The sequence below is a fragment of the Vanessa atalanta genome, chromosome 6 (assembly GCF_905147765.1).
Source record: "Vanessa atalanta chromosome 6, ilVanAtal1.2, whole genome shotgun sequence".
NCBI classification, from domain to species: Eukaryota; Metazoa; Arthropoda; class Insecta; order Lepidoptera; family Nymphalidae; genus Vanessa; species Vanessa atalanta.
The window spans coordinates 5,854,994-5,868,535 of NC_061876.1; the positions used below are offsets into that span (position 1 = coordinate 5,854,994).

The window sequence follows — 13,542 nt, forward strand, 5'->3', positions numbered from 1 at the left end:
TTTTTAATTTCTGATTATTTTTTTAACTTTAAATGATAATATCGCGTATTTGGCTTTATCAAAAGATATACGAGAATCTACTTTTATGAATACCAATAATGTATTATTAAAATTCCTTGAATAATAAATATACATGAAACATTACAAGATGAAACTAACGCAGAAGTAGTTTTGTCGCTTTAAGTAAGTTTCAAGTTATATATTTTTTCCAGATTGTTTATTTCTTAATAATGATGATTATTTTTTATTTTCTACCTAAATAAACGTACACGACATTATATTACATAAAATGAAATGGAATAGGAAGGGACAAAGGCACCCATACTAAGTAAAACTTCCCTGGATTACAAAAATAACTAATTGCTTTAAAGTGCATGTTAGGGGTAAAATATATGATGAGATCGTTTTTTAATAATCTAGGTGTATTTAAGGTTGTATGTGTGTGTGATCATATAAAGGTCATATGATCATATAAGGATTTAGAGAAAATCTCCTTTCCTATTTAATTTTTAAGGAAACTATAATATTCTATAATGTCCATTTTGCCTAAACGCAAAGATTATAAACTATAGGTTTTATAACAAAACTGTTATTTTTATTCATACTTTATATTTTTAAATTTATACGGTTGCTTACATCAATGTAGGTAAAAAATCTTTTAACGATAAGAAGACATAAATTATGTACTAAGTCAATACATTAATATGTCATAGTTCAATTATAAAACGATAATATAATAATCTTAATATATCATATAGAAATTAAATTATTTAATACTAGTTGTCGACCGTGGATTCGTTAGCGATTTAGGGCTGGTCGTCAAATATAGGCTTAAAAAATGGCCGGCGTGGCCTAAGCCCTCCCTTTGAGTTCAAGCTTCCTTCATTCGAAATTTTATCAAATTCGGTTCAGTGGTTTGGGCATCAAAGAGCAACAGACAGACAGACATTCGCCTTTATATTATTAGTACAGATGCTATATATGTCTATACTATAAATCATAATATGATGTTGTTTACTTTGGGAACACCGGTACATCCTCGTGCGACGTCATCGTACGTCAGAAAATACGAATGATACGCTCGGTTTGTGTTTTCAATAAACACGCGGCATCCAGCTAACTCCTAACTTCAGTTTGTGGTAATATGACATTTTCATTTGATATGTTATACGAATAGGCTGAAAAAGTACTGGCAAAATTTTAAACTATGTGTACCTAATGCCTTCAAAGATTAGTCATAACATGAGTAATCAAATCTAGCACACACTATTGTGAAACAATCATAGTGATGCTATGGATTTGCGAAAAAACGGCGTTTTGAATGTCGGCGAAACTGTAATCGGAATTTTGGAAGTAATATTAAAGTAAGTGTAATAGTATATATGTGTATAAATATATATTAATCATAAACTCTTAGTAGTGCACAAATAGCTGAGTTATTAGCAAAGCACATGAAATACGTGAATCTAAGGTTTGTTTATCTTTTATCCTACTTCCATTGGAATAGGCTTTAAGTTTTATATATTAATAGCGTAAGCCGATTTTTGTACCAGTTATTATGGCACGATAGCTGCACATACAAAAACGGTTATGGTCTCATTTTGAAGATGACCAGCCGTAGATGTGCAGAAAATTAAAAAGGACTATTGATTGCAATTTACTAAATTTTTACTATTTAACAAATAATTAATTTTAGAGAGCAGAAAAATGTTACTGGCTCTTTAGACAGCAGTACTACGGCAAAAAGAGGTTTCATCATTCATTTTGGGTTTTTAAATGAATTCAAATCATTTTTAATTCATTTGAAATTTCTAAAAAATCTTTTTAATAAACGCGAAGTTTATTAGGTAGCCCACTAGTATAAATCATTTTTGTAATTAAAGTATTTAAGAAACTTAAAATTTCACAAGCCACAGTGACCATCGACGAATTGATTGACCAAATTGACGAGTTACTACTTTTGATTATTTAACTATGAACGTTTACAACGTCAACGGTATGTGTCCTATGAAATTACAAATGATCTGATATATCTGTTGACGATGGAAAACATCATGCAATTGTATATATCACACATGAAATAATTATAATATCACGGTTTTCACAATAAATCTTACTCTTAATCTTAAATACATTTACTTTGAAAGATTTATAATACAATAACTTATGTACTGTATATATGCAATAAATCGTTGTTATAAATCTTTGGATAAAACATTTTTTCCCGTTATAACAAAAATATCAACATTTCAGTATTTAAAAAATAATACATTAAATAAATAAAACCTAAACTAACCTGTATTAGCGAATTCGCAGAATTTTTACTGCGATGGCATTAATACAGAAGTACCAAAATTACAAAAATGGTTTTGACCATAATTCAACGACAGTATTTAAAACGGGATATTTACCATGTTTTTTATTTTTATTTGTTGGAGCTCGATATTACGACATTATCTACGAATGTCTTGTTCACGAGACATAAATAATTCAACAACTTTAGAAAAAGTAGTTACAAACGAAAAGACACGATAAGCGACATGTTAATAGTATTTTCTTGTTTATTAAAATCGTTTGGAAAAAGGTTTAGAATTTTAAAATTCTTCATTTAATAATTTTAATGCAAAATGGAATTCTAACAACGATATTCAATAATTACACATATTAAATTCAATATTCAGCGGCCTTGTTCTATTGTTCTACAAGTTACGAGGTCGTGGGTTCAAAAATTAGGGCCATGACAGTTAAATTTAATGCGGTTTTCTACCAAGATATTCTACGTAGCTGTCCGTACTTTGTATGTTGTTAGCGTGAAAAGCATGTTATTACATAAATTCGCTGGTCCACATCCCCGCTCTGGACATCACGTTTTTTATACAAAAAAAAATATTTTAAAATCAAAATACATTGTTAAAACTGATTTGAAATATAGAATGATACGTGAAATACGTTTCGAAATCTTATTAAAGCAAAAACAATATAATCTTATCTTGATTTGATTTGCTTAAAATTTTTAAGATATTATATAACTTAAATTTTCAACGATCAATTTATTTTCTTGTAATAATTAACATTAAAATTGAATTAACTCAATAATTATTATTGACTTTGTTATGCATAAGTTTTATCATTTAGTAAATAGTAATAATAATAATGTGGGTACTATTACCGTTAACGTAATACCTATAAAAATGCTGGCAATATAAAAATACTTAAAATTAAGGATACTTAACACTATTAAGCATTTAAATGAACGACCTTTACTTTATGACATTTTCAGCGTTTCTATGTTTATTATAAATAAAAACAAAATCACAAGTTCAGTTATATTGATTGCAGCTTCGAGATAATGACCTAGATTTTTTATGGTTACGGTATTGTTAGATTAAAGAAAAAGGAGACCAAGGCTACAGAGACAAAGAATCAGTTGCGTAAACATCAATTTGGTAAAAGCATCTCGTTTCCCAAATGTTTGAAGAAAGTTCATCGCTTTGTTTTGTTTAAATAATATTAAACCAAGACTGACATGATATCAGTTGAAAGTTACATGACACAATGACATAAAAACAGCCGTCATAGGGGGGCAACCAGCAACACAACAGCGATTTACAAGTTTGCGTAAAAATATCAAAGAAGAGAGAGAAAGAAACATTGTGGTTTAATATCTATACCTCGTTAGCTTTATGCGGTTCTCCGCCCCAAATATCTCTCCAATGAATAAGGTGATGAAGATGGTTCTTATAATTGTGATGGCGATTTTCGCGTTTCTTGCGAAAATCGGTGGGGGACGGCGGTGCAGTAAGTGATTGTCGTCGTGCACTGCCCATAGCTACGACGACCGGGGTCTGTGAATTCAGCAGCCTTTCGGTCTCTGGCTCATCAGACGAAATACTATCGGTGAGCAATCGAGCCGACCTCGAAGCGCCTCTGCTCAAGCTATATTGAGAGTCTTCCTTCTTCATTTTGTTACACGGCACTAAGAAAACAAGCACTAAATGAGTAACAACAATCGCGGATCGGAGTACAATGTTATGAACGCCTCGCAAACGTTGATAACATTCCGCGAAGTTTTGATAAGCGCGGTCTGTATGAGTGGGATGGCGGGCGTGTGGCGCGGGCGACGCCAGCCTCAGACTGCGGCGCGGTGCGGCGCTGCCCAACGCACGTGGGTGCCGAAGTTCCGACGTCAAAACAACGCACTTTCGTATGCCACGAGTGTCAACTGCATCTTGCGAATATTCGAATCAAATTTAATTTTGGTGTTTGGTGTGATTTAATTTCGATGACTGAACATTATTTATAGATGTTTCTATTTTATTATTGGATATTAAATACTTTTATATTTTGCTTTTATATTTTATTATTTTTTGCTGTAATATTAAAGGTTTTTTTCTTCAAAATTGACAATTATTTTATTTTCAAAACAAATTTAAATATACAGACAAAGAAACATTTGATAAAAAATGCACATATGAAATATATAAACCTATAAGCTGTGACAAAGCATTAAAAATGTTACATGTCAATGATAAATATCTTAATTGTAAAACTTGAAGCATAATCTAATCAAAATTTCTTTCCTTCTTACTTTTCTCCCCCATTATTCTCTGATTGCCATGTACAAAGTGTAATAGAAACTACTTTCCATTAGCTATCTAAGCAAGAAAATTAATGTCACAAACATGATATAATGAATCATTCCTAAATTTTTTATATGGTTTCCGATTAAGAACTAATAGATATGCGCTTAAACCCCAAGAGGAATTTATAAAAAATTTCAAACACATTTTGTCTGCCCCAGAATTAAGAAAACTCTAAAAGGAGATGGGGCCTGGAAGTTATAAGAAAAAATTTCAAGTAATTTTTGTATTATAAATGAAAAAGGCATGAAAAATAATTTATATGAATAACCTTAACAGATGAGGAAAACCTTATAAAATTGAGAATATAATTTACCTTAAGGTGGTTTTATATTTTTCTAATTTACTGTGATCCATGGACACAAGGAACCTATTACAAAATAATATTGGAATTAATTCAACAACGGAATTGTTACTGAATCAATAGTGAATTGTAAAATAAAACTTTAATATATCATATTTATAGTGTGGGAGCATAATATTTAGAAATAGAAATACACTCATATTTTCAATAAAACTTGCACTTACTTGAACTGCAGTTTCCGTTTAAAGAACAATGAGTATAGGGTCCTCTGCAATGTACATATCTCAAAGTCACTACACAAACTAATTTTAATATATTTAAATTAAGAAATATATTTTATTGTTTCGGGATTTTCAATATATCCACATTAAATGGAAAAATTGAAAAGACAAACAGAAACAGTCCAATCTCAGTTTCAAATTCAGTTGACTTATACATTGACATGATTGACATTTGGCAATGGTAAAAAAATGTACCGAAGTTCAAACCCCAAAAAGTCAATTTCACTAGGACAAAAATAGAATCAGACTATATAGAATGTAGTAGTTAAAATTACAATCAATATAGTGAAATAAAAATTATAGTTTATATCGTGGTTTTTTTTTATGTATACGTTATAAGAAATGTAAAAAACGATGTAATTAAATTTTATTTAAACAGAATGAATGTATGAAAAACATTTATATATGCAGATTTAAAAAAAATAGGGAGGTAGTGAAAATGAACTATAATTTATTGACAATATTAGTATTTTTTTAGTTTATTGGATTAATTTTTACAAAAGTGAATATGTTTTGTTATTTGTTTAGTGAAATTGGTTTAATTTTTTAGTGGCAATGATTTTAAGATTCTTCGTGACTATTGACATGTCGATGTCAGATCAGTTAGTACTTTAGTAATGCCAAAAATCAAAATGAGTTATCAACAATACCACATGTGTTTTACAAAAGATTAAGTTTTGATTATCAAACGATTTATGAAATATAGCTTAAACTTAAATTAAAATGTCTCTTCCACAAAAGAAATACTACAGGCAACGCGCTCATTCTAATCCTATCGCTGATCATTGTTTTGAATAGTGAGTATTTAAACCAGTATAAATTTGGATATTTTCAATTCGGTTATTTTATTATAAATGATTACAATAACTATGTAATCTGGGCAATATTTATTCAAGATACACTAAAAGTGAAATTTTAATATAAAATCAAATAAGATATTTATTTTAAAAGTTCCAATAAGTGTACTGTAAAATTTTAATAACAGAGACAAGTAGCAGTATTGCAATGTATTATTAGTAGATAAATATATATTTCTAAAAGTAACATACAGTTCTTAGTTCATCATTCAACATACATGGTTGAACTCACATTCTTCAGATTAATTTATTTTAACCTGTCCATCTCAGCAAATTAATTAGATAATTTATTGTTATTAATACAGATAAGCTTTCTAAGCTGCCTCTTTTCTTGTAGCCCTTCTCATCCAGATGAATATGATTGGTCAGAGTTATATCCAGTTTTGAAGAAAGATAGCGCTATTAAGAATCAAGTTGAATTCTTAGATGTTGGTTGTGGATATGGTGGACTTTTAGGTAAATATTAATTTAGGTATTATATTAATGATCTCCCATGTTGCAGAAAGTATATAGTAAAGTAAAAAATATAATATGAATATATATTTGTACATAATGATTTTAAAAGAAGACTTTTTTAACAATATAATTATGTACAAAATTAATTTCCAGTTACTCTTTCACCAATGTTTCCGGAAAATCTTATGTTAGGTCTAGAGATACGTGTTAAAGTCTCAGATTATGTGAATGACAGAATACAAGCCTTACGATCTCAATGTGAAGATAAATATCAAAACATTGCAGTTCTAAGAACAAATGCTATGAAATATTTACCAAATTTTTTCCATAAGGGTCAGGTAATAAGTTTTTTAAATGTATCTTAAATTTAATAAATGTTACTAAATTGCATCAAAATTGACAAAAGAAATGATTTGTTCCAGCTTAAAAAAATGTTTTTTTTGTATCCAGATCCACATTTTAAAAAAGCTAAGCACAAATGGAGAATTATAAATAAATGGTTACTCTCTGAATATGCTTATGTGCTGGCTGAGCAGGTTAGTTTCATAATTGTAATTAACAAAATATAGATGTGCTAGATTTTGTTTCAAATATACATCCAATTGTATTTTTTGTAGGGTATTGTTTACACAATAACAGATGTAAAAGATTTACATGAATGGATGGTAACACATTTTGAAGAACATCCATTGTTTGAAAGAATTTCTGATGAAGAATTGGTAAGTTTTCTGAAGTTGTCATTAAATATTAGTAGGTACAAAATTGTATATATTTACTTTACAATATTATGCTTTTTTATTTTAGAAAGATGATAAAATTGTGGATAAACTCTATGAAAGTACAGAAGAAGGACAGAAGGTTACAAGAAATAATGGAGATAAGTTTCTAGCTGTCTTTAAAAGAATACCAGATGATATACTCCGACAATAATAAATAATTTATCATGCATTCATAAAAATGTTCTTTCTTTCAACCACACCATATATGTAGTTATAATGAGAATAATAAAATATTTTTGCAATATTAGCTACTAGCTCCAAAATAATAGAATAAAATTAATTTTGTAAAATTTTTCAGTAATAACCATTGACTTGTATATATAATACTAGTGATTTTTTAAGTTCTTATGTCTATTCACTCACTTTTACTTACAAATTAAGTAGGTGATGTTGTCAAGAGCGCTTACAAGATGTCTTAGATGTGCGATGACTAAGAGTAAAGACAGCAAAAAAATACAAATTAAATAATATTTGTATATGATATTGATATTTTATTAAAAAAAACCTTTATGACATGTATTTGCTTACATTGTGGTGCTTATAATATTAAAGCTCTTCAAAAAATATTAGTATTGAGTTATTTTTATCAATGTTTTTTTGAACAATATCATGAACAAAAAGTTAAAAATCGTAACATAGGATCGATTTCGGCAACCTGGAAAACTTCAAGTTGACGTTTAGAAGGTATGGCTGTAGATGGCTGAATCCGAAACCGAAGCTTCGGTCGGACGTAGCGATATAAGTATGGTAAGTTTATAATAAATCTAGAAAAATAAAGGTAAACTGTTAAAAATTTATAAATAATGAAAGATACTACTTACCTACTTGATTGTAATGTTACTAGTTGTAGCTATTGCGTTGTGACGGAGAATCTTGCACATTTATTAAATTAGAAACGATAAGGGAAAGATAAAAACATTAAGAGAAATGTATTTCTGGCATCTTTACTCATAAACCATGCGATACATTTATAAATGCCTAATAATATTATATAATTATTGATATAAACGTATAAATTAATTTTAAGCATTAAACTTAATTTAAAACAAATCATCTTATAAATTAAAAAATGTCGTTACAATTCAAAAGCAAACAATTAAAAAATGTCTTTATAAATAAAAACATTTGTGATTTCAGGAAGATAATTGTTTATTTAATTTTTTTTCTAAAAGATTAACCCACCTACTTAGAACTCTAGTTGTTTCAAGATTTTTTCGCATGTGACCAGCTCTATTTAAAATCCAATTTGTTCTTTTTGACCACATTTTATTGTTTAAAACAGAGAAAAGTAATGCAGCCCAAATGTCTGATTGGCATGGATACATGTGAAGGCCTCCTTTAGCTAATAACATTGCTTTCTTTCTGTCTCCTACAATATGCTCTGCAATACTGGCAGTAGCAAGCATTTTGGCTGTTATTGCAAAGTTTTTATTTTCACAATTGTAAGCAGAGCACAAAGCTCTTTGTGCGCAACAACTAGCGATTTTAGCTTTTGTATTGGTTACATTTAGACAATATTGGGCCAAGCAAAACCATAGATGTGTATTGTCAGGATGATCATGGAGCGCATCACTCATTATTTTAATTGCTTGATTTAAATCTTTATCCACTACAAGATAAGACTTCAAAAATCCAATATCATAACCATATCTACTGTCTTTTTCATACTTTTGTAGTTCACTCAATGCTAATTTTGACAAACCTTGATCTGCATGAATTAACCCTAAAGAGCATATAGCAAATAAGCTGTTTGCTGTTGGTTTCTTTTGTGATACTTGAATACTATGAAAGAGCAATGTTTTGGCATCATCCATATCTTTAAACATGTATACTATTCCAGCCATTGCAACCAAAAGATCAGCTTTGTCATCATCAGTATTGCTAAGCCATTGCAAAGCTGTGTCATATGCGGAATATGCTTCTTCATAGAGCCCCTTTTTAAATAATCCAAATGCTAAGCCACACGCCGAATTTAGGCTAGCTTCTGTAATAGCTTTGTAAATTTTAATAGCTTCATCATATTTTTCTAATCGTAACAAAATTCTTCCAATATTCAATAGAATTATATTTTGGTAGTCTTCTTCTGCATACTGTAATGCTTTTTGATATGATTCTAAAGCTGCAGATAGAAGCCCACTCCTTTCTTGGAGAATACCAAGAATATTACAAGAACAAGCATTGTTTGGTTCATAAGTAGAAAACCACATTATTAAATCCATGGCATAAGGTATAGCATCAAGACTGTCTATAACATATTTTAATTCAGAACTATTTTTGTAATCATCATGTTTAATAGTGCGACATACCCAATCAGCATATCCAAGAGCACTTTCAGGGTGGTAGCCTAACCGAGATGCATGTCTGAAAAGATCCATTGCTTCTTCTTCACGAATTACTTCTGCTATTAATCCTTGGCCAATCCAACTAAGAGGATAAGAAGGCGAAGTTGATTGCCCACGCCAGAAACAGTAATTAGCAAGTTTATGTTGATTCATCTTCAAATAAAGAGTTCCAAGATTACACCATACATCTGCCACAGACCATTTTCTCGTAACTAATAATGCCTTAATTAAACAATGTTGAGCAAGTGCATACTTTTTTCTAAAAATACATATTCTACCCAGCAAGTTCCAATTTCGCCAAGCGGAAGGTTTCAATTTAATGCAAGCCACTGTTAATTGATAAGAAATCTGACAGTGCATCATATTATTTGATGCAAGATAGTAATCAAGGTATGTAGAGGCTAGCTCATATGATGTAAATTGAAGTTTCTGTTTTGCAATCATCGAATAACATGCTAAAGCTTGAGGATAAATGTCTAAGTTTTCTTTTCTTGATACTTCCATGTTTTCGTCCGTTTTTAGCCATGCAAAACAGAATTCTTTAGGTAGTTTAGTTAAAAAAATTAATGCATTTCCTAGCAAGTTCCAAAAACATAAAAACTTTTTCTCTTTGGATAGAGCTTTAATTATATAGTCAATAGCATTTTGAGCTGTATCTCGAGCACTGCCATATAATTTAGCATTAAATTTTTTCATTGCAATTCTCAAATATGTTTCTGCAATTCCTTTTAAAGCTAACATTGAGTATGGTTGAATTTCGAGAACTTTTTTGAAGGTTGAAATTGCATCTTCATATTGTGTTAATATAGAATGTATATATCCAATTCTAGTAAGGCAGTGTATTTTATTAGAATTCATCTTAATTACTTTATTATAAGCTTTTAATGCAGATGTAAATGATCCTCTTGAAAAGTAGGCATCTGCTAAGCACTCAAAAGCAACTATGTCATTGTGATTGCTTTTAATTACATTTCTAAACTGAATAATAGCATTTTCCCACTCTCTACTGTTTATGTAATGAAGTCCTAATCGAAAGCTTATCCATGACTGATTTAGCATAGCATTCTGGCTAGCTTTATATAATAATTCATAATTGTTATCCTTAAGTTGTAGTTTTATATACACATCACTTAAATGCTTTATAACATTGCAATCTGAATTGTTTAGACTATAGGCTTTTTCATAACATTTTTTTGCTTTAGCATAATCTGTTTTACAGTGATGATAATACATTCCCAAATACAAAAAAGTTTCAGCATGCTCAGAATCAAGTTTGGCAGCTTTAAGTAAATTTAGATGTGATTTGTCATATTCTTGCAACTCCCAATATGCTTTGCTGATGTAAAATAATTTTAATGGGGTGTCCATTATTTTTTCTAACAAGGCAATTGCCTCGTTGTATTTTTTTTGCTTTAAAAGGGAAAGAGCTTCAAGCTGAAGATAATATTCTGTTGTCTGGAGGTTTTTCATGATATGATCAGCTTGTTCATTGACCTCTATATAGCATTTTGCTAGAATTGCCAGTTCATTTACATTGAAAATTTCTGTAGGTATTTCCTTTGAAACAGTTATTGCTTGTTTCCATTTCTGTTGTTCAGCCAGTGATAAGAATAAAAACTTCTTTAAAACTATTGCAAAATTGTTATCTCTAACTTTAATTAAAAAGTTTGTTGCTAGTTTTTGTGCAACTGACCACTTTTTCAACATAATTGAACATTTTATTATAAATGTGGCCTCAGTAACATCTGCTTCTTGGTAATTTACCAATGGAACACACTGTTTATAAGCATCTAAATATAAGCCTTTGTTGTAACAAATCATACTATTTAGAAGAGCAGGATATTTAGAATTTTCAATTCCTAAAATTATTTTGTCTTTATATCTTTCCACATCAAGCCCACAGAAAGATTCATGTTTTATAAAATTTGTACATAAGTATTTACATAACCATTCACGAAATACAACACTAGATTCAAAATAACATAATTGCAGCACTTCTTCTATTGCTTCAACATAATTATTTTTTTGTAAAATTACTTTTCCTAACAAGATGTATATGGAATCATTACAATCTTTTGAAACAATAACTTTCAGACAATCAATTAGTTTTATAATATACTCTTCTTCACACATTATATCTGATTTTACAAGTTCAAGCAATGACTTTTCAGCAATTACATATATTTTCGCATCAGGCTTTTTATCCATAAAATTTAATATAATACTAATCGCTTTACTGTTTTTGAGAAAGCATCCAAGCTCACCAATCTTACTTATGATTTCCAATGTTTTTTCTTCATCTATTTGTAACTTTAACATCTCATCATAAATTGATAAAAGTTTAATTTTAGATGCAGTGTCATCTTTCTTTTCGTAATAATTGGCAAGACCTTGCCATGCTAATGGAACATCTGGTTTACTTGCTATTGCGTTTTGATAAGCTAGTGGTGCTTGATCAGATTCCTGTAACGATTTTCCGAGTAAAACAAGTCCTAAATAATTCTGCTTATCTTTTCTTAATATGTTCTTGCAACATTCTTGTGCTTCTTTGTAGTTCTTTTCGTCAATTAATTTTCTTGCTTCTTTAAGAAGCGTTTTTAAATCGGCCATCTGAAATAAACATATTTTTGATATAAAAATTTAGCAGCTGTCGCAAAATTAGTTAATACATTATTAAATTTATTTGACAACCTTCGTACTTTAACAAAAGATACAAAAATATTATAAATGCATTTGAACAATTTATTTTATGATTGACTTAAACCGGCAGGAAGAATTATTCAATGTTAGTCACTTTTCAGTTTTACGAGTTTTCCGATCAATTTTGATTTTTGACATTTGACGTGTATTATGGTACAATATGACTGCCCTACACATTGTAACCTATTCCGGTAAATATAAGATTCATACATTGATGGATTGACATAATCTTTTACTAACGACAACTAGAATCTTCAAAAAGTAAGCCATGATACGGAGCTCAATGGCGTAAGACTCTATTCATAGCAGTCCCTGTCATCTCAAATTTTTGATAAGAGTTAGTAAAATTGTAATTTCATTGAATACAGACAGACAGGACGAATAATAAAAAACATATGCAAGAACTAAAATGTTAATAGTGATAATAGGGTGAATTAACTTATTTTGTTTCAAACGATGTTTCTTAGAAAAACAAAACAAAATCGTCTTTTTTGGTAACAAAGAATGGGATATCATTATTTTTATATTTACATATAAGATGCCATTAATGATAAAAGAAAACATATAAAAAAAATGAAATAAAAACAAGATAGCTAAATATCATTTCTAGTTCGGTCACAAAATGACTTTGTGTATTTTCCTTTTAAATCATACTGAGTACACGTAGCAAGATCAATTATTATGCATTTTTGTTATAAGTTTAAATTATTTAGTATACATTAAAATCAGTTGGCATTCTATGAACTCTTAAATTATTTAATAATATCACTAAAAACATTATGTCATCAATTTTTCATCATTTCTGTTTTCTTATACTTAATTTAATTTAATAGAATAATATTATGCAACGGTCGCTTCCCATGCCATTAATCTACCAAGTCAATTACAGTCGTACGTGTTAGATTTAAATGTGAAAAACGATACTGTTTTGATAAGTTTTACATTTATATGGCAGTAGAATATTAATTAGTGAGTTGAGTCACCCAGTAATACACTAATGTAAATAACCATACTTGAATGCAAAATAATTTGTACTTTTCATTCTACACAGTAATGATTCTTACAGTACCAATTATTTTATTAAATATTTATTATTATTATTATTATTATGTATTACAAGATGGTATTTCAGATGTATAGCAATCCTTAATTTGGAAAGCATAGTTTAAGTTATGACAGTTGA

At 29.3% G+C, this 13,542-nt stretch overlaps 3 protein-coding genes across 4 annotated transcripts in view; 1 reads left to right on the forward strand and 2 right to left on the reverse strand.

The window, feature by feature from the left end:
* The window catches only part of LOC125064845 (kinase D-interacting substrate of 220 kDa B), a 48,755-nt gene extending 44,634 nt beyond the window's left edge, over positions 1-4,121 (reverse strand). The window contains exon 1 of the mRNA XM_047672115.1: positions 3,672-4,121. Within this exon, the coding sequence (XP_047528071.1) occupies positions 3,672-3,962 (291 nt within the window). The 5' untranslated portion in view covers positions 3,963-4,121. The remainder of the gene's footprint in view (positions 1-3,671) is intronic.
* Positions 4,122-5,810: 1,689 nt separating this feature from the next.
* LOC125064852 (tRNA (guanine-N(7)-)-methyltransferase) lies at positions 5,811-7,883 on the forward strand. Its single transcript, XM_047672137.1, has 6 exons — positions 5,811-6,022; positions 6,420-6,538; positions 6,692-6,876; positions 6,961-7,074; positions 7,156-7,257; positions 7,343-7,883. The coding sequence occupies exons 1-6, from the start codon at positions 5,949-5,951 to the stop codon at positions 7,466-7,468; spliced, it is 720 nt and encodes a 239-aa protein (XP_047528093.1). The 5' UTR covers positions 5,811-5,948; the 3' UTR covers positions 7,469-7,883.
* A 113-nt stretch (positions 7,884-7,996) lies between these two features.
* LOC125064846 (tetratricopeptide repeat protein 37) lies at positions 7,997-12,476 on the reverse strand. Of its 2 annotated transcripts, none has more exons than XM_047672116.1 (2): positions 12,351-12,476; positions 7,997-12,269 (listed from the first exon to the last, which is right to left on the reverse strand). In XM_047672116.1, the coding sequence occupies exon 2, from the start codon at positions 12,267-12,269 to the stop codon at positions 8,451-8,453; it is 3,819 nt and encodes a 1,272-aa protein (XP_047528072.1). In that variant the 5' UTR covers positions 12,351-12,476; the 3' UTR covers positions 7,997-8,450. The 2 variants fall into 2 exon arrangements, with proteins under 2 accessions (XP_047528072.1, XP_047528074.1); XM_047672118.1 differs by having other exon boundaries at positions 12,359-12,474.
* Between the last annotated feature and the right edge of the window lie 1,066 nt (positions 12,477-13,542).